Genomic DNA, 21,248 nt, shown 5'->3' on the forward strand with positions numbered 1-21,248 from the left:
CATTAAACAGTCGACACTGCATTTGTGTTTTTATTCATCAGTGGTAGTAATTAATTTGTTTTAACTGTAGTTGATTGTAGATAAACTACTATATGCATGGTAAGTATGGCTTTATTTAAATTATAAGACAAATTAATTTTCACACAGTTTTTCATCAAATCGGACATGGAGCATTTTGAAAAGGTGCTTTCGCATCAATAGATAAAAGGAGCACATCGGAACAGCCGAGCTTTGTCATGTGTAACCTTTAATTTCATGAATAAAAAAACAACAGTACAATACACAATTATGCCACCTTTTAATAAATAACACTTTTCCCCCCCTCAGAAATCTTCACCTCTTATTTGTTTATGCATCACAATTTATAAGCTCTTAATGAAAGGGTCAAAGGAGGATTATTGCTCCCTCGACATAAACAGTGCACATGGATCACACACAAAAAAGAACATGCTTGTTGCTTCGACTTGTCTGGTCTCCCTTCTTCGCTCCTTTTTTTTCTATATCATACAGGTAAAATCTCTGGAAGTACAGTTCTCGCACACAGTCTTATTGTCCTACTGAGGGAAACGTGTGTTCAAGGGAAACACAGACTCACGGGAAATGGAGGTATTAGAGGTTTAACGTCACGGATTGGCTGATTGTTATAGCTGAGATTTCCAGCAGGGGTCGTTCCTGAGGTGTCTGAAAGCGTTTTTTCTGCTGCTGTTTGATATGAGATCTTGCACGCGCATGTAGGTGCAGGATCACTTGAGTGAACCACGTAACAAAACCACAGCACATAAAAATAAATAACTGACATCGTCCACAGGCCAGTGATCGTGTAAATCTTTGCTCTCATTGTTTTTGCAATGCAACCATTAGTTCTGAACTAATTTACTCTCTTTTAATTGCACTTGAAACAAGAATTGTCCATTGTACGCCTTCATTAAGGTACATTAAGAGGCTTCACCTTGTTGTCTGACAGATGCCAACATAAACATTAAATAGTACATCTTTTGGAAATGTTACGCAAACAACATACATATTTTTTAATCAGTTGATCATACAATATATCCATCTTGTTTTTATCATAAAGTTAATTCCATTACCATTTAACTTTGTCATCTAAAGGTTCAGGTAAAGCACCGAACTGTCTGACCCTGTTTGCATCAACATCATTAAGACCATTCGCTGCAGAGGAGGACTTTTACATTTGCTGTAGACAGTATGCATCCTGTTTGTGATTGTCTTTATCTTCCAGTGTCCAGTCCCAGACTTTAACAACAGCCGTATAAAATAGGCCGGGCTCAGACAAGAGTTTAAATTTTGTGTCTACGTGTTTTTAATTTTAATAAGGCAAACATGTGCTGTAGCCAGGATTTTAGAAATATATAGAAATACTGAGGTCAGGAGTCTAATCCCTCAACACAACCCAATCACACCAAAAAACAAAGCCTGTAACTTCATTTTATTATTTAGATTTTTCATATTTTATCAATTGAGTTAACTGTTTCTGTAGATTTCTTTTTCCAACATGGAGGTCTAATTGCAGATTCAAAGCCCTCTTCACACCACCAGGAGCACAACTCATAAAACTTGTCCATAAATACTGGAACCAGCCTGTAAAATACTTTCCACTGTACAAAATTAACTCCCTAAAAGGCCCAAATTCCCTAAAAGAATCCAGGCAACGTGGCCTCAGCAGTTATTTCTCCTCGTTTACATGCAAAATGTTTGGTGGCTTTGATCATTTTACTGCTGTGAGGGAACAGTAGCACATTCACTTTCTTACGGAGAATAAACAGCAAAGATGTTTATACTTGTACGCTAAAAATGGAGCTAGAGTCTGTAGACAGTTAGCTTAGCTTAGCATAAAGAGTGGAAACGGCTCTGCCTGGCTCTGTCTGAAGTTTAAAAAAAAAAAAAAATGCCTGCAAACACCTCTAAGCTCACACATTAAGACTAGATATCTTTTTTGTTTAATCTCTAGAAAATCTGAAGTGTAAAAAACGACAATTTGTGCTTTTGCGAGGGGGTTAAGTGCAGGAGTATTTCTTGACCAATCAGGCTAGCTGTTCCCCCCGTTTCAAGTCTTTATGCTAAGCTAAGCTAACAGACTGTTGGCTCTAGCTCTATTTTTAGTGCACAGAAATGAGAGTGCGATGAATCTCGTCATCAAACTTCATAAATGTAATAAAAAGAAAACTGTTTCTTGAAGCAGACTCTAAATGTCACAAATCTTCTGTTATCTGGTTATTCTCTCAGTAGACAGAGCGTAAGAGTCAGAGCATAGCAAATATACAATAGTATATACAATATTGGCATTTTAAGAGAGCAGATTTATTTTTTAAATTCATAACAAAATCCCTCCCCCTCAGTGAGGACTTAAATAACCGTGCAGTGCACCGACTGAGTGCCCGCCTGTCGCCCCCAGTGTTGTCCGAGGCCATTAGCACACCTGGTGAGGAATGAGGGGCAGATCTCTGATCAGCGCCGACTGCGGCCTCACTCTTCATTTCTGTCACCAGGCCGGGAGCCGGGCCTCTGTCAACCAGTGTCACAACACGATAGGCCCGAAGACTAGGGGGGAAATTCTGTGTCTGTCTGGTCAGTTTGTGCTTCCTGTTTATGGTGACAGCGCCCCGTCTGTTTACCTACAGGTGCATGTGGCCGTTCTGAATGACCCACTTCTTGCACTGTTGCTCTGCTCCTACTGTACGGGAAGCGCCTGGGAAGACCTGCAGCATCACAGCAAAGAGGATGCAGATTTAGGAGATCTCATACACCCTCTGTGAAATTCAAACAAACAAGATTAAGATGCTGTAGCGAGAACAGACTCTAATTGAATGTAGTCTAATCCGAATGCTGTTCATGCACGATGGGTGCAGTTCTGTATGTGTGTGTGTTTTAAGCTGTCACGCCTCCCTCTGCTGATGCTGCTCCGGTTATGTTGCTGTCGATCGCTGGTATTGATGAGGGGGCTTTAACTGTCTGTGGTGACAGGAACGTTTTCACATCGACCGGTTGTAGCAGAGGGCTGTGCTTTTGTTATAATGAGGTCTTTTTCTAATCTCTATCACAGACAGCAGTGTCCAGCTGGACTTGTTTACGCCTGGTGTCAAGATGTATAAATGTTTTACATCACTGCTTTTAAATGACCTTAAAGCTAACACAATAGGCCCCCCCTTCACAAATCAAGCAGTTTACTGGCCTGATTCAGACCTAGAACCAGACATACTGAATTTACACCCTGTGTGTGGAGCTGTAAACACAACACTATCAGGGTTGTGCTTGGCTGTACACTACCAGGTCAAAGGTCATATACGACCACTTGTTATCATGTTGAGGTTCTACGTGTGGGTCATCTGATCACAACTAAATCATTTCCATAACAACTACACAAGCGGGCCATGAGATGTGCTGAAAAGCCTCGGAAACAAGAAGTCAGCTGTGTTTGTGAATCTCTCCAGCTTCAGGCTGCAAGTCACGATTACTTTCATCATCGATTCATGTGTTATTTTCTTGATTAATAGATTATTTGCCTATAAAATGTTAAAATCGTCAAATGTCTTTTTTAGTCTGACAAAACAAAACCAAAAGATATTTAGTTTACTAACGTGTATGACAAAGAAAAGCAAAAATAGTTGTTTTGTGAATGATCTTATTAATTTATCAACTAATTATTGAGGCTCTAATTAAGCTATTTTTTTTTTTTACCACGAAATGTAAATTGTTATCTTGAGCCAAGGTCATTTCTTCATAGATCCACGCACTTGCAGCTGAGTTGTACCCATCAATGTCCCTTTAGACGGGACTTGCTGTTTCTACTGTGGTTGCTGATTTATTTAACATTAACACACATGCACACACACACACACACACACACACACACACACAGAAAAGGCTGTCCTAGCTGGGTTTAGTTAGATTAGCGGGTGCACTTCAGAACATGTGCTTGCTAAGCTCTCTTAACCTCCTGACATTCGCTCACTCTGGCCTCCGGCCTGCAACGCTCCTCTGCCACCACTGGTGGGAGCTGCACTAAATGTAATGGGCCAGATTGGAGAGCAGACAGTGTGCGAAATGTAATTTCTGCCACTAATCATCAGGGGAAATGAATGTGAGCATATTGTGAGAGTATGTGTGAATGGCTGAGGGTGAGAAAGAAGAGATGGACAGAGACCAGACAGAAGAGAGACAGAGAGAGTGTTTGATGCAGAAAGAAGAGACAATCCCTTCAGGCGTCTGTCAGCAAGCAGATATGCAGATAATTTTTTCCCCCCCAAATCTCCAGATGTTTCAAAGGCTTAAGTCACAGGTCTGTTTGTCTGTATGGTGTTTATGTGACTCTAGGGCAGCGTCCCAGTCACATCCACTTCTGTTCAACACTAACTTTGACAGTAACCTTGAAAGTTCCTCCTGTAATCATTTGACACTTTTGAGTGGAAACTTTACAGACCGTGTGCACTGTGCATGTTCTGTTATGTGGTTCTGGTGTTGGTCTGCAGCAAAAACAGAGACTGTTCCAGCCCTTTATCATGACCTGGCTGGACAGACCACTGCACGTCCATGAGGGCGGTGTGGGAAGACGCTGGGAGAGACTGTGGCGACTGCGGTGACGTGTGAGGCCATCAGTGGGTGTAATAGCCATAGTAGTCTGCATCGCTGTTGCTGTCCTTCTCGCAGACCTCTCCACTGCGCGGAGGCGGGGAGTTTTCAGTGCTGGACGTGTAGGGCGACACCCGCCTCTTCTTGTTGTCCCCAACGCTGCCCTCAAACAGGCCTGAGTCGGCTGAGGCTGCCGATTTCACAGAGGGAGGTTCGAGCCACGGGTCCTCTCCCACCACCTCCACAGTGTCTTTGGGCTTGTCTTGCAGCAGGGGAGGCTGCAGAGACTCGAGGAGGGAGGGAGGGTGCAGCCTGGGGTTGCCAGGTGACGTAGAAGAAGATGAGGAGGAAGACGAGGACGATATGGGTCTAAACCAGCCCAGGCTGGGGCCAGGCTTGCTCTGGTGGTTGAGGTACTGAGGGGTGGGCCGGCTGGTGGTCCAGCCCGCTGAGGTGGCTCCTGATACAGACACGCTGGTAGATGCAAAAGGGTGGTCTGGGTAGTAGCTGAGGGCATGGTGAGCGGATGTCTGCAAGGGGAAGGGCTTGTAGAAACCATTTCCAGAGAAGTCGCCCTCATAGGAGGAAGTGAAGTCAGGCCGATTGGGGGCAACACCCTGCTGAGGCGGCAGGTACCAGCGGCTGTGAGGACTGGGGCTGGAGGATGGGTCTTTGTGCTGCTGGCCCATACCGATAGGCTCGCGGCTGTAGAAGCGGCTCTGAGGCAGGGGGCTCATGTACTGCTCAGAGAGGTAACCTTGGGGGTAGCAGCTCCCTAGCAGCAGCTGCTGGCTCTCTGTAGGGGAGGGGGTGAAGCGATCAGAGTCGGGAGGAGCATACAGCCTAGGCAGGAGGGAGGAGGAGGGGAAGAGAAGAGAGTGTGAGAAGAAAAAAAGAAGGTGTTATTTCCTGCCCAAAACCTCAAACTATCTATCAAACATATCGCAGCCCCTCACACCCTTTCGCTGCAGCATGCTCGAGCAGTAATTGCCTCGATTCCAATGTTTAAAGGGAGATACGAGCACTCAGGAGATTAAAGTACCATTGATGACCCGGTCTGACATAAAGATGTGCTCTTTGTCTGTAGTTCACTGTGTTTTTCTCTTTACAAATACAGCTTCTATTTTTTTTTTAAAATAGATTACTTACGTGTCGTAATTGTCGCGGAAACCTTTAGCGAAGGGGTTATGGTCTATTTTCAGCTGAGTGATCTGTGTAAGGAATAGGAGGAGGGCAATGAGAGAATGTAGGCTTAGGAAAAAGAGAAGGAGTGAGCCACCACGTCAGAGAAACAAGAGAGCAGACAGAGAGGAGGTCACTGACTAATAAATAATGGGCATAATATGGAATTTGGAAAGAATTCATTTCTAGAAACAGAGAGTGGGAACACACACACACACATATAGTGTTTGAATCAAACATACAGGGTGACAGTCTGAAATACAATAACTCTTACACAATGTATTTGAACAGCTGTTAAAGATATACTATATGTGGCACATAGTGGGGAGGACGGAGCTACAGCACTCAGGTCAGCCGAGGTGACGTGACTCTTGGTTGAACTTAGCTACTGTATAGTAACCCATGCTTACACTTACAGTAGATTGTAGGAATGTAGATTAGGGTGTGTGAATTTTTGATGTCTGCATGCATAAACCAAAGCTTGTTATCTGAAACATGGCTCTGATATGAATCATTGAAGTCCAGACCCCATTAAGATGGCGTTATAGACGTTAGAAGACATGTCCTCATGGTGTTATGTCCCCATTGTGAAGGTTTACAACAGATAAGTTTGTGAATGAAGTAAAATAAAGTAACAGATCCCTACTTGTTAGTCCAAAATGTGACAGAAATAGGGAAACAGGAGCTGGACTGATTCATTATTTTAATATCTATTTTTTTACAAAACTATCTTCCTGTGATTGATGCGACTTACATCTGCGTTCTGATAAGCAGTGACAGCGATGAACTGAGTCTCTGGGAAGACGAAGGTCTGAGCTTTGGTTGAAAGGAAGGGATCCTCCGAGCCGTCCTCCTTAACCTCCACGATGTGAAGACGAGGCTGGTACTTGTGGAGCGACTGGAGCACGATCATCTGGAGAGGAGACACACGGCAGGACGGAGGCAATGACAATCTAATATCTGATATCTGGTTCCTTTTTTGTCCTTTAAAGACATCTCCTCTGAACGTTTGGCTTTGTTTGATAGAGAAGAGAGAATCAAACAGGAAATGTGAGGGCAGAGAGACAGAGCAAAGGTCTTTGGCTGATGTTGCATCTTAAAGCACTTTTTCAGCGTGTGCGGCTCTTTTTGATTTGCCAGGAACATAATGCAGAAGAAGACATTTACATACACAGACGTGCAGACGTGGAAGTATTAGAGGAAAGATGAAAGGTAGGAGGCAGAGAACAGGTAAAGGACAGTACCTGTGCCACGTTATTGGTGCTGCCCTTGTTGTTGGTGAGCTTGAGTTTGCTGAAAGACACTTCTTGTCTCATCCAGTGGGCCCCTGTGTTGGGAGAGTCGGGGTGCATGTACATCCTGTTCCCTGTAAGAAGGAGAGCACGTCATGAGCAACATTTATCACATCTTGGAAATATTCCTTATACTGGTGCACCGTATAAACAACCAAAAAATTTATTATTTACAATTTGAAACACTTTAACAAGCAGGAATCTGCCATATTTGCAATCATACATGTTTTTTCAAATATCATAGATCACACAATGAGACAGAAGGAGTGTGAATGTAATCCCCCAGTGTTGACACACTTTTATCAAGTGAATCACTCTGTTCACTCAAAAGCTTTTAGGTGAGAAGAACAGATAAGAAGGGAAGAGGGCAGTTTAGCTTTTAACTGCCCGTCTTACTACATTTACTGCATGCAACGTTAATGGGGATGATATTTTTTTCCACCCGTCTTATTTCCCACTAAAATCTCAGCACCATAATTTTTCACAACGTTACCACAGTGACTTGCTTTACCTTCTGTGAGCACACCACATAAATGCAATATTAAATTTAATTGAGTGAAGTCGTTTCACCACAATTTCCACAAGTGTAGCACATCAGCAGTCACCTTTCCACACCTGGCACATGTGTGACAACACCTTGCACTTTCATTCATTTATATAATTGTGGTTTGTCTATCATCAATCACACACATAATGTCGTCTTGGTTAACTTGCTATTGTTTTTTTTCTGAGGTGTGAACAGGAGGAAATAATGAGTGAATGGAGGAAGAGAGCACAGGGAGTACGAGACATGGATGGAAGCAGCAGTAAAAACCAAATCCATGTTCTTTACAGAACTGATAGAAAAGTCAGACTCCATGTACATCAAATATTTATTTCCACTAACCCAAACAACTCCTTAGAAATAAAGGAGAAATAAGTGGCTGAAATTAACACTTTAGTATGTATTGGATGTTTTACATATTTCATATTTTTGGGAAGAAGTGCGATGGGAGCTGCATTCGGTGGCCAATTTGAGCACTTCAGATAGAAATAAGTGGTAACAAGTTACTTCTGGACACCAGAGATGGTGGCAAACTGGGGCCAAACCATTTCAGACATGTTCTGTAAACAAGTTATATAACTACTGGAAAGGTGTGTTCACTGCCCTTAAATAAGTGTGGCAATAAGATCCCAACGTGGTGATTCAAAGTGCAGTTTAAAGGAGTCACTGTAAAAACCACAGATCTCCAAAGAACAGTCATGACCTCGGAGGATCTGATCTGATCTGTTTTTACATTTCTGACAATGCATTTTTCAGATAATCCAACATGTTAATAACCGGTTTATTTAATTCAAGAATGATATTCAGCCAATCTAACTTTAAAGGAATACCTCACCTGAAAATGGATACTTTCTGTATTGTTTACTCACTCCCTCCAAAATGAAGCTGCAGACTTTAACAGCAAAAACAAAATCAAAATGTCCACAGAAACCTCTACTTGTGCATCATGCACACATCTTGGTTTCCCCACTGTATGCATGTAGGGTTTGCTAAGATATTGCTAAACAAACCACTTCCTCAAGCTCTTCCATGTTGCATGCACTGAGCTGAAGACCCACCTACGGCTCACTAATTGATCACGGTTTGTTCTCATCAGCTGGGGCTCGATCACCTACTTTGTGTCAGAATTTGTTATTGGAAGCCACAAGAGGAAATGCGAGCATGCACTTTTCCCTCCATCATTTATACTACTGGGGGTAAGTGCCTGAGTTTGTAAAAATATAATGTTTGGGCAACATGTTCTGTAAAAGTTACAAGTCTTACATTCATGACTTGAGTAAAAGTACAAAAGTCTGGCAAAAGTAAATGAGCTCATCATGCATTTCAAAATAACATAAATATTGATGATGAAGGTGGTAAAGGTGGGGGCTAATTATAACTGCTTTATGTACTGCTGGGTACTTTTATCTATAACAATGAATTTTAATCTTTAATAAATAAATGTAGTGGAGTAAAAAGTACATAATTTCCCTCTGAGATGTGGTGGAATGAAGTATAAAGTAGCATAAAATGGCCTCAAAGTGCCTCAAAATTGTACTTAAATACATTTAACATTTAGTATTTAAGTCATTTCCTAAAAGCCACTGTAGCAGTCTTTAGTTTTACTATGTGTTACCTGGCATGTTACCCTCCGCTTTCCCGCACTGGACCCACTTGCCGCCCTGGTACCTCCAGTGGTGCTGATCGGCCAGGACCACGTCCACGTAGACGTTATAGTGGGCGGACGGATCCAGAACACTGATGTTGAAGCTCAGGAAGGGGAACATCCTCCTGGATTAACACAAAGGTGAAAGCGTGATTAAATTGAAGTCTGAATATCCTTTTGCATGTATCTAACATCATCATATAGCTGTAATCTGCATGCTTTGACATTTCACTGAAAAACATTGATTTTTGTTCCTCAAAAAATTTAATTAAAGTCGACAGTTGTTGAACACAATACCACAAATAGGCAAACATGAGCAGATCTGGATGTTTCCCTTCGAATTTTGACGAAATACTCAAAATGCAATGCATGTGTGCAGTCTTGGAGATATAAAATACATGTATGACTTCTACCAGGAGGGTTTGACATACTGGGATTGTCCATTATTCTTTTACAAGCATAAAGTATTATTGATGAACACAGGGACTGTAGATTTTTCTGCCTTGAAAGATTAAGAAGAATGGAGGAAATCCTTTGCTTGTCTTTATTTTATTTAACTCATGTTTCTGGCAGAAGTCATCACTGTTAAAAAAAAAAAAGGCTGGGGAAGTTCTCCTTACTCCCAAATAACTGTAATAATTGGCATGAATAAAGATATTACAAGTCTTCCTTTTAGGACAATTGTTTATGGAAGTAAGGCGTGACTGTTTGCCTTTGCCTCGCCAGCTGAAGAATCAAGAGTAGAAGCAACACACAAGAGGTGGAGGGGATGGCTGACAGGAGGGGGACAAGTGTCGGTGAATATTTAATGCTGCTGTTAATAAAAGATGCCCCAGAAGCTGGTCCTGATTGCTGGAGCTTTACATGTTGAACTTATTTCGATCACACAGGGCTTCAGTGAGACGGGGTAACCAAGAGGTCACGCCGTCCCCAGGTACCACGGCCCAGGGAGGGCTGGCTTAAACTGAGAGCAAAGGACACACACACAAATACAAGACACGGACGGCAGATACACAGAACCACAAACACACCACGACAGACATTTATGTATATTTATACATATCTATATATTATACACACTTGGAGTGCATGTAGTGTTGACAGAGAAGCACTTACCGCCTCAGGATAACTAACCCTGCTGTGTAGCCTGGCCAACATTTAACATTTTACGGACCAAAGCAACAGTCAAAACACCCCCACGTGACTGTGACACTGATTTTCTGGGTCACCTTATTTTAGCAGTTTTTCATAGGATAATGTCTGCCATAGTCACCATCCTGGTTTAGCATGCTAACATTTGCTAATCATCACTTAACATGAAGTAAAGCTGAGGATGATGGGAATACTGTCAGTGGACAAATTCAGATTTTTTTCTCCTGATGGTGGCGCCAAAGACCAAGTCACCAAAGTCATTAGGATTCATCCTCTGGGAAACAATCAATTTATGAATTAAAATTCATGGCAATCCATTATTATTATTATTAGTTGTTGAGATATTTCACAAAAAGCTAAAACTGTTGTAGGCGCAAGAGGAAACTAAAGTAAGTAGGATTTACCCTCTGGGGACCATGAACGTCTGCAGAAAACCAAATAATAATTGAGATGAATTAAGCAGTGAACCGATTGGCCGACCTACTGAGAAACCGACAGACACATTATATTGTGTTTGTTTAATCCGTACAAAAAACTTAAGTGTAAATAGAGGTGAGACAGAACCAGGCTAGCTGTCTCCCCCTGCTTCTAGTCTTTACGCTAAGCTAACACAGAAAACAAGCATGCTTCCCAGAATCAACTATGTCTTGAAATAAAAATACACTCCACAGTGTACGAAGGCCAATAAATGAGCCACTGAGTGTTGCGCTAGTATGTATGAATCTGCTCTGCAGTCTGGGTCTATATGAGGTTACGGGTGTGTAGTTGGTGTTAATAAATCAGCGGGGAAACATGTTTGACCTTTGGCACAGCTGTTTTACAGTAGCTAACAGCGCCCCAGGCTACGGAGCAGTTGCAATGATTGATTGGAAATCAGCAACGTCCTCCACCCCTTTGATTTGTGCAGCGTGAAAAGCGAACAAGTTTTATTTCAAACTACACATCCTGCCTACAGCACAGTTACAGTAAATTCAATAAAAGCATGTTGTTATATGGAATGAGGGGTTTGCCTGAAAATGTCTTGTTTCAAGTATGAGTTTAAAAGTATGAAAGTGATTCCCGAGTCGTAGACAGTGCATGGCATAAATTAGTCATTGTAAGAGTGCAAAGGCTCCTTTTCAGAAACGCCCTCTTATTTTCTTTTTTGTGGTGTGGTTGGAACAAGCAGATAAGATCTAATGTCTCTATCAGCGCTATAAATACTATAAACACGGCGGTTGTCTCATTTAAATTCAGCGTGTCCCCTGCAGCAGTTTGGTCATTTAGTGGTGTAAAAACAAGTGAGGTGTGTAAAGAGACAATGCGTTCGAGGCTACTGTTAGCGGCCTAGTGGCACATCTGGAGGGCCCGTCATTGTTGATGAGGATTTTTGTCTGTGTGTGTGTGTGTGTGTGTGTGTGTGTGTGTGGGTGTGTGCATGGACGTGTTCATACAGCAAAAAAAAAGGCCAGTTAGAAATATCTTTCCCTAACACAATGAATTCATAAAGTTAGTCAGGATAGCTGTCAAATTTTGGCACAAATCAGTTGTCACGTGTGTTTCTAATTGATTATTCTGTATTTTTATAAGACCCCATCATAACGCTACTCTCAGGTTCGGGTTTCACCCTCATTTGTTTTTTTGTGGCGACTGAAATGTGTCTGTAACAATGAAAAGAAGCTACTTTATTTAGGTGAAGTTTTAATACCACTCTTTTAGACAACATATAAAGGATGGTGTCTGGAAAATCAACACTAACTTGATCCTGCTGTAGTTAATGTCCTTAAACTACTGAAAACACATCAATGTTCCTTCATCACCATGAACACACACCCACTGTAATTTATTTTGGTTCAACCCTGCCAGCATCATCCTGCTGCCCCAAATACTCACTAGAGCACCAAATATAGATTAATCCGCGGCTGAATATAGTCCCTAACAAGTGCACTAATATTTACTAGAAACTACAGTGCCCAACTATTGGTGCTGACAATTAACATTATTAAAACAACCGTAATTAAATACTGTATCTTTGGTTTATTGAATTGAGTGCATCTGATTGCAAATGTCAACAAATGTTTGCAAATCTTTGGACTTTAAAAGTTTCTTTGAATGTGTCTTGTGCAAACCTCCTCAAGGTTTCACTAATATATGTGGAGAAACATTCACCTGGTCGAATATATTCTGGGTTGTGTCTTTGAATGTCGGCTCTTTATGCCTGTGGACTGAGTGTGCACACACACACACACACACACACACACACACACACACACACACACTTCTTACCCTTCAGTGGTAAGACAAAACCCTGCCATGAGCTGTCCCAGTTGGGTCTTTCTGGCTACATGGCGAGTCCAGTTTAACAATCAATCATAGTTCTCGGTGAAACTAAATCGTGGCAGCAGCTCTTTAGTGGCTCGCAAAGAACAGGTGAAAGGGCTCTTCTTCCACTGCACTGTTTAATACAAGTGAAAACAGAAACTCTGCTGTTCAGCATATGAATGGATCGAGCCTCCTACGCTATGTGGAGAGTAATCTAGAAAGTACATGAGTAGTTATCGTTTTTGCTCCACTGATATTGTCGATTCACTTATACAAGAGCCTTTTATAGGAAATCAGAACTAGGTAATGGGGGAAACCATAGAAAACACAACACAGAGGGGTATTTGCATGCGGGGGCGTTCACTGAGTTCACTGAGCGAAGCTGAAAAACACAAAACACACACGTTAGCGCACAGGTATTGTCAGCAGCGGTGTCATGGTGACGATGCATACAGTAGCTTTCCTGCTATACGACTGCAGTTTGACACACACACCATTTTGTTTTTGCTCTGTTGCATTTCAGAAAATGCTTTTGCAGAACACTGATACACAGATGCATGGACTTGCTTTGACACCAGTGGGAATCAAACCTGCAGCTCTTCAGCTACCAGACAGACTCCCTAACCAACCTGCCAGCGTGCCACTCTGATTCACTGGAAACTTGACAGTAACGACAATGGGCTGGCGCTCCCTCAGCCCGATCCAGGTGTATACGCACATGAATACTCATAACTGTAGTCCTTTTTCAGACAAAATACCATAGAAACAGATGAGTGTGGTGAACCAGCCAGTAATACAGAGACAGTACCGCTGGTGGTGACATTTAAAAAAAAAAATCAAAATAAACTGTGTGGATGTTGGGGAGAGAGGAAGGGTGGGGGTTGGGTTTGGGTAGACAGAGGGCGCAGGAGGGGAAACCGCGGGGGGGAAACGGAGGTTAGAGAAAGGGAAAAAGGAAAGAGCAGAGGGTGGAGTGAAGGGAGGGAGGGGCGGAGGGTTTGTCCTGGGGATGCACGGCAGAAAGCTTGAGAGGAGAAGAGGAACTGGATATTCACCAGGGAGAGGACTTTTCTACATGAGCGCACCCGCTGATTCATCCGGACAGGAGTTCAGGTCCAGTTTTTGTCACTGTGCGTACGCTTGATCATCTGTGACGAAAACATGCCAGTCTACAGCTGCTGCCGGACACAAGCACTCTTTAACACAGACACTCCTGCTGCTGTGTTGACGGATTGCAGAGGAATTCTGTGACTACACATGTTGAAATTTCAATTTTGTTGTGAAGTATTGTTTTTTTTTTTTTTTTTTTTTATTATTATGTATGAATTATTTATAATCCTTTACTCAATCAGGGTAAAAGCAAGGTTGTTGTTCACAACCCTGCAAACACATAATCAACATTGGCTTTAGTCTACAATGAAAAATATAAGAAGCATGAAATCGATGTTCTTGTACAAAACATAAATCCAGCACAACAGAAGGGACACATTAAGAATTCATTATTCAATGCATCACAGCAACTTAAACCGTTTAAGCTTAAAAATGTGTGTAACTTAAGGGAGTTTATTCCACTTATGAGGAGCGTAATATGTGAATGCAGTTCTTCCCCATAGATGGGATATCCAAAGTGATGCATCATCATGTGAACGAGGACGGTAGCACGTATGTTTAAGTCTCAAAAGTGAGATGTTAATGAATCTAAGCATCAAGGTAGAATGGAAGTAAAGAGTACGTCATCCAATACCGTTGATTTCCTTCTTCATGCCTCATGAAGAAGGAGGCCGGTCACATACTGTGAAATGACCACAACCTACAACGTGTTAGTCCGTTTCTGAGTACTTTTCTCCTTCCCTGCACCGTCTCTGACACCTCAAGACCATGTGGATTTAAAACTGTGAAAACAAGTCACATTTACATAGTTTCATTCTTTAAAAAAAAAAAAAAAAAAAAGAAGGTTATTTCCTTAAACAGCTGGACAACAAGTTTTTATCAGATGTTTGTTGGGGGCTATTTTCAGTGGCGGATTGATCCACATTTGGTGCTCAGGTGGGTATTTCCAGCAGCAGGATGGAGTATGTGGTACTGAGTAAAGATAAACTACAATGTGTGTGTGTGTGTGTGTGTGTGTGTGTGTGTGTTTGACCATGCAATGTAACAGTGAGGCTCATTTGTGTGTTTTTAATAGTTTTCGGACAACAATGGAGCTCTATGGCACAAGGGTAAGACACAGGCTAGGAGGATTTTGTTCATTTTGTTTGTTGACAAAAAGTAATAAATACATAGATATATGTACGAGAGAACAGGCTTCATACTCAGTATCTAATTAATCAAACAGCAAAACTCTCTTGGGAGCTAACTAAATGGAGACAACGCTGCGGCCAGCACAGATCGGCCCTGGGGCTCATTAAATCATGGACTTCACCACTCAGTTATTAGAAAAAGTTTCAGATATCTGAAAATATTGGCACTAGTTGTTTCTGCGAAAAGCTGCATATGCACACATAAACAGCTGAACAGGAAGTGACAAGTCATACTGTCAAAACCTTGAAATAGTCCCACTTCTGCTTTCAGACAGAGAGAGAGAGAGAGAGAGAGAGAGGAGGGGGGTCTGATACACAAGACGCTCAAACATTCCTCCCCAAACATCCTCCTGTGTTAGTGATAAGAAGCTTAATTCTTGTAATTTGACATAATTATTGACGTGTGTAACATTACTGCGCCTCACTGTATTGAAACGTCTGCAGCTGTAGGCACACCAGAGAAGACGCCCACAATAATTTCCTTTGGTGATGTGGAGCGATTATTTCCAAAATATGACACACTAACTTTGGAAAGAAACTTGTTTATTCAAATATTCAAGTATGAGTATAATTTTTTTTTTTAAAATTGTAGTACATTTAAAAATACCATATTCTTATTTTAATCATGTACGAATAAAAATATCATATTGAAATGACAGTATGATGAAATGCAGAGACTTAAAACTCCTCATATATGTTCTGATGTGTTAATTTTTCAGCGATGGGGGAACATAATCTTCAGCTGCTTTATAGTAAGTGCCTACAGCACTATTCCTGGCAGCAAAAATAATTCAGAGGATTGTTTCCTCTCTGAAAAACTACCAGACATCAGAATGATACATGCTACAGTTTGGACTCAGTGGAGCAGAGAGAGCAGATGAGCATGATTCCTCTGAGTCTGACGTTTTTGCTCCACATTATTTCCCTGAAAGGTGTTTGTGCGTTGAAAACTTAGTCACACTTATCTCCTTCCTAGAACACACACACTGTATGGTCAAGCAGAACCTCATTAGCACGACGTGTGCATCATTAATAGTCTTTAAATCATCTTTAAATCTTCGCTGAGGAATTGTTGATTTGACTACAGGCACGTTTAAGGTTGATTCTTTTTTTTTATCAAGCGTTTATTTACATATATGAAATCAATTAATATTCAAGTGTTATTTCCAGAAGAAAGTCCCCTGAAATGAGCGTGCTTCTTGGAAACCATGGCAGGGAAAAGTTTGTCCTCTTGACTCATATCTAAAGCCCAGGTGTAGGATCAGCAGGTTGGTCAAACTAAAGAATGAGGACAGAAAAACCCTTCACTTTCTCTTTTCAGTCTCAGTCACTTGATTCTTTTTTCACTATATCAGAAAAATCCCATTATTTTGCATTTAAAGAGCCCCTCTCTGCCTCTGTCTCTGCTCGTGTCTTCGACCTCTCGGACAACAGAAAACGCTGCCGTGTTTATATCGACCTCGACATCCCGTCGTGTGCAGTCGCGATGAACTTTGCCTTAAAGCACGAGTCAGACGCAGGCTGAGCAGGGCCTCAAATGGCATCAACTAGTGCGGTGATCTGAATTTAGCTCATGAGAAGTGCAGATGAATTCGCCCCCCTTTGCTGCAGGCTGAGAAAATGTCTCTAGATTTCAAAGCCCAGGTGTGGTACATGAGCATGACTTCTGAGAGATCTGTCAGGTGGTACACGCAGCAGCGAGTGCAGGCTGAAGAAAGTAGAAAAAAAAAAAGAGTATCTGGTTTTTTACTTCCTGAACTTCAAAGGTGCCTCACCTTCTCAGCGTGGCCATCTAAAGGCTCAGTAGTGTTTGACCCTTCTCTATACTTTGCTCTAGAGTTTCTTTCACCCTTTCTCTTATAGATACCTGGGTTTTGATTAACATTGCAGACCCCCAGACTTCTCTCTAAAATCACAGCAAAATTATTGTGGGAGCCTGGACCCGAGATGAAAATTTAAGAAGGACATCGCCTCTGATATTGAAAAACCATCCTTTTTTTGTGCAGTTCCTCTGCTCAGCTCCTCCAAAACCTTGCAGGACTTTTTTTTTTTTGTCATACTTTTAAAAAAAAGTCCCATCACTTATTGTGCTGGATGCTGTGCTGGTAGTTCTGCATGTGAGTGAGAAGATAAAAGAGAACATTTTCATTGTCAAGACTGGAAATTTTCATAATATGGGGTTTGTGGTTTTTGCACAAATTTGCCTTTTGTTATATGTGGAAGGATAACACCTCTGCACCCATCACCGACCCTTTTGTTACTGCGGGTTGTATTTGCACTAATGTGCAGAAACGTCTGGCAAGTGTGTGTGTGTGTGTGTGTGTGTGTGTGTGTGTGTGTGTGTGTGTGTGTGTGTGTGTGGTTGTTACCTTTGCTTTGCTTTGGCGGCATTTGGAATAACACGTTTTAAGATAAAACTATCAAGTATTTTAATTGTGAAACCTGATGGATAATAGCTACTGACCACAATGTGTGTTTCTAGAGAGCAATATGCCAGGACTGGTTATGTCAAATGACAGGAGGGCACACACACACACACACACACACACACACACACACACGCACACACACTTTGAGAAAAACAGGAAAGAAACACAATATATTTGCGACACAAGCAGCCTGAATCTTTTTCTGCTTTCACTGAAATCTTCACATAATATCTAATATCACATCTTAAAATGATAAATAAATAAATAAATGTGCTATTAAATATGCTATTAATAATAGCAACTTCTTAAATAATCCATATAACAGCCATCTTTCTTTCTTTCTTTCTTTCTTTTTTTTTCTTTGCTCATATCAAGAAATCAGCTCTTCATGAAACTGCTTCAAAGATGCTTTTCTGATTTCCCAAAAAGATACCTTATAGCTGCAGTCAAATAGCTCTGACAGCAGGTGTAGCTACAGTAGTCATCCAGAAAGCACACACACACACACACACACACACACACACAAATGGAGGCTCTGCAGCAGCTCTGTGGGGTGGTCTGGGTGCTGTGCAGGACCACCACACACAGAGAAGATGTTAAGCCTCCATATGATTCTTTAGAGGCTCTCTAGTGGCTCTTAGTTTGGTTTAGCTGGGTCTTTATTTGACAAGGTGCTACGAAGCAGCCTTAAAGATACTACAGGACACTACATAGCACCACAAGTGTTTCCCCTATGAGCCACAGAACTGCCTTCTGGGATATTAAACACCATTTGTGTTTAGTGTGTACAGAGATGGTGCAGGCCAACGGGGGAATATTTGCCTTGACTGTAACCTGCAGCTGGCAAAATGAAATTCTTGTTCGAAAACTGTGAATCTTCCTGGTTTCAAAACTGGAAAAATGACAGAAAATGTGTAAAAACACCAAAAAAAAAAAAAAAAAATGAACACGAGATTATTTAGAATTAAATTTACCTCACTTACATAAAAAAATAAATAAATAAAAATGTGCAGCTTCAGCTGACAGGCAGAGGGAAGTCATTGGAAATATCAGTGTCCTATTATGTGACAGCGCACTTGTTTTCTGTGTACAGATCCGAGCCATGAGAAACCTATGGCCTGAAACCTTCTGTCAAACACAAGTGTCGCATATTAGTGAATTAATCCTCATCGACATGACTGCATCTGAATGCTCGGTGACCCATCAGAGGGGCCCGGCAGCGCCGTCTCTTCCCCTCTCAGATCAGGAGCCTCAGAAACATGTTGTTGTTTTTTTGTTTAGTGTTTTTTTTTTAATTTTATTATTATTATCTCAGCTTCTGCAGCAGCCTGCTCGAGATATCGCGTTGAGGTTTAATTATCAAAAAGTTTGTTTATCATCCCTCCTTTTTTTTTTTTTTTAAAGCCCTTTCAGTCTGAGCAGAGATGAGACATCTGGTTGATTAACTGATTTGATCTTATCGGGTCTATTAATATTTAAATCACAGGAGGGGCGTGAGTGTTTCCAGATTTTGGGCCAGAAAAAAAAAAGAAGTAATCTAACTGGTGCTGCAGCGAAGAAGCAATAATAATAATGTGTCCTTTTATTATTACAAAAGAAGTCAAATTTCATTGATTATCCCTCTTTTCAGGGTTAGATTCCTGCTGTGTTAAAGTGCAGGCACCCCTGTGACTTTTTTTCCAGCAACTCGGCCTGCAAACTCATGTTCTGCTCCACTTCTCCTGATTTGTTTCTACACAAAGAAATAACAAGAAGAGTGGACCAGCGTGCACTGAGGGAGAGGAGTTTGTTAAAATGGACAATTAACTAATTAATGATAATTCTACAATGTTGTTCTCCAGATACATTTCCGCAAAACTGACTTTATCTGTGCATCTCTGTGGTCAAACACGAACCAATCTTGATCCAACTTTGCGCAAAAGCAGAGACTTCTGTTATGCTCTCACAGTCACTCTCATCACTCTCTCACCTAAAAAACCTGCCAACACCTCCCTCACCTGACCACCACTGTGTCGGTGATGCCTTCAAAGCCCTGATGTGCAGCACAACAAGGTCACAAAGTGTTATTAATAAGGTGAAATGATGAGAAGTGAGTGTGAAAGTGCGTAAAACCAAAAGCACAGCGGTGCGTAATCTGCAAATTCTTTCACCTGTTTTTCTGCCAGAATCGGACCATAAAAGCGGGCAACCAGCTTCATAAGTACTTTTTATTAATGTGGAAAAATAAGAGAGTTGCTGTAGTAGTGATGTAGTTGTCAGGCAGACTTACCTCCCCTGTTTGGTGATTATCATCTCGGTTTGGAACTTGTGGAACTTGGCCCATAGCGGGTAGTTATTGAGCAGCGCCTGAGTCTTCCCGCACACCTGTAGCCCAGGTAAAGGGTAGAGAGGCGGCCGCTGGTAGCCGTGCTGGAAGCTCGCAGGGTAATTCTCCGGAGAAGGAGAGTACAAGTCTTTTCCCCCTGTGGGAAACCCGTCTCCCGCCGTCGGCATGTAACCCTGCCCGGCTCCGCTTCTTGGCGGCGACCGCACGCCGCCGTACGGGCAGCTGCTGAGGGTCTGCGCGTAAAACCTGCCCGGCTGCGCTCCGTACCCTCCCACCGCCTGGTCCGAGTGGTACGGCAGAGTCAGAGCGTCCTGCCCGCCTTGAACAGAGTCTGGGTAGTAAAACCTCGCGTCCTGAATCCCCATTTTAAACTCGGCTAGATCCTTGCCGCCGCGGTGGAGGTGACTGCTGATGTCGGTGTTCTTTCCAAAAGTTTGCGTTTCAGTCCCATTCAACATGCTGAGGTAGAGGTTGCCACCTATGCCGCCCATTTGCAGCCCCGCTCCCGGTCTGTGCGTAATGTCATAAGGCTCCGCTCTTTTGTCCAGCTGAGTGAGAGATGTGCAATAAAAAATAATCACAAAACGGCGCAGTCTGCTCTGTTATCCTCACCTATCACCCACCGCGCACTGACATGCCACAAACTTTAAAACTAGGAGTTTCGGTCGGTCACAGCCTATAATTTCAGACACAAAACCATCCCTCACACGGTCTCATTATAGAATATTTATCTCTGAACTTTTTTATTACCCGAGCAGGTGATTGTCTTGTCTGTTTTTGACGTGTGGAGTCGCCACCAGTGACTCAAACACATGCTCAGTTTTCTAACCTATGATATATACATTTTGTAAGTGGTCATATTTTGGAGGTGTGTCTGATGCAGAGGCAGGACGTGATAGGCTCCAGATATGAAAGAGCCATCCCCTCATCTGACGGTAACTGAACACAAATTACACACACTGCCCTTTAAAAAGCGGCGCTGTAATTGATTTAATACGTTTTAGATGGACGCGTTACAGGAACGTTTTAATATGACTCCAAAGGAGCAACATTTACATTTACAGAGTGCAACAACTGCTATACAATTACAATTGAAGGGCACAAATTCCCTCTTGGGAATATTTTTCCTGCATTTTCGTTAAGAAGTAACATGAATAATTAATATTATGATGATATTGTGTTCACAGCGATAACTAAGTATTTATGCAGAGGGTGTGCATTAAAACTAAATCAGTTCATTAGAATTCACCATCATTAATTAGGCCAATACTTTAACTATAGATTTGATAAAGGCATCAATAATTCACAGATGTGTGTGTTCTCTCTCTCTCTCTCTCTCTCTCTCTCTCTCTGTGTGTATGTGTGTGTGTGTTTTACATTAAATTCACTTTATAATGTGACAATTAAATACAACACAACTCTTTAGGTTAATATATTTCCCGATCAGACGATTCTTTGTGATGTAAATGTTTTAAAAAGACTGATTGATT

General features: G+C 41.8%; 1 protein-coding gene across 1 annotated transcript; it reads right to left on the bottom strand.

Annotated features, from left to right (window-relative positions):
* Positions 1-4,363: 4,363 nt before the first annotated feature.
* Positions 4,364-20,249, bottom strand: tbx21 (T-box transcription factor 21). The gene is made up of 6 exons (XM_070852036.1): positions 19,702-20,249; positions 9,221-9,375; positions 7,014-7,135; positions 6,524-6,682; positions 5,737-5,798; positions 4,364-5,430 (listed from the first exon to the last, which is right to left on the bottom strand). Exons 1-6 carry the CDS (start codon positions 20,247-20,249, stop codon positions 4,611-4,613), a joined length of 1,866 nt encoding a protein of 621 aa, XP_070708137.1. The 3' UTR covers positions 4,364-4,610.
* Between the last annotated feature and the right edge of the window lie 999 nt (positions 20,250-21,248).

Source organism: Pempheris klunzingeri, chromosome 20 (assembly GCF_042242105.1).
Source record: "Pempheris klunzingeri isolate RE-2024b chromosome 20, fPemKlu1.hap1, whole genome shotgun sequence".
NCBI lineage: Eukaryota > Metazoa > Chordata > Actinopteri > Acropomatiformes > Pempheridae > Pempheris > Pempheris klunzingeri.

Excerpts from the sequence above, each read along its gene's own strand:
- tbx21 (XM_070852036.1), bottom strand. The coding sequence starts at position 20,249 with ATGGGCGGCATAGGTGGCAACCTCTACCTCAGCATGTTGAATGGGACT. Across the intron at positions 7,136-9,220 it reads AGCGGAGGGTAACATGCCAG|GGAACAGGATGTACATGCAC; the intron begins GTAACACATAGT and ends TCCTTCTTACAG. Across the intron at positions 6,683-7,013 it reads GCACCAATAACGTGGCACAG|ATGATCGTGCTCCAGTCGCT; the intron begins GTACTGTCCTTT and ends TCTCCTCTCCAG.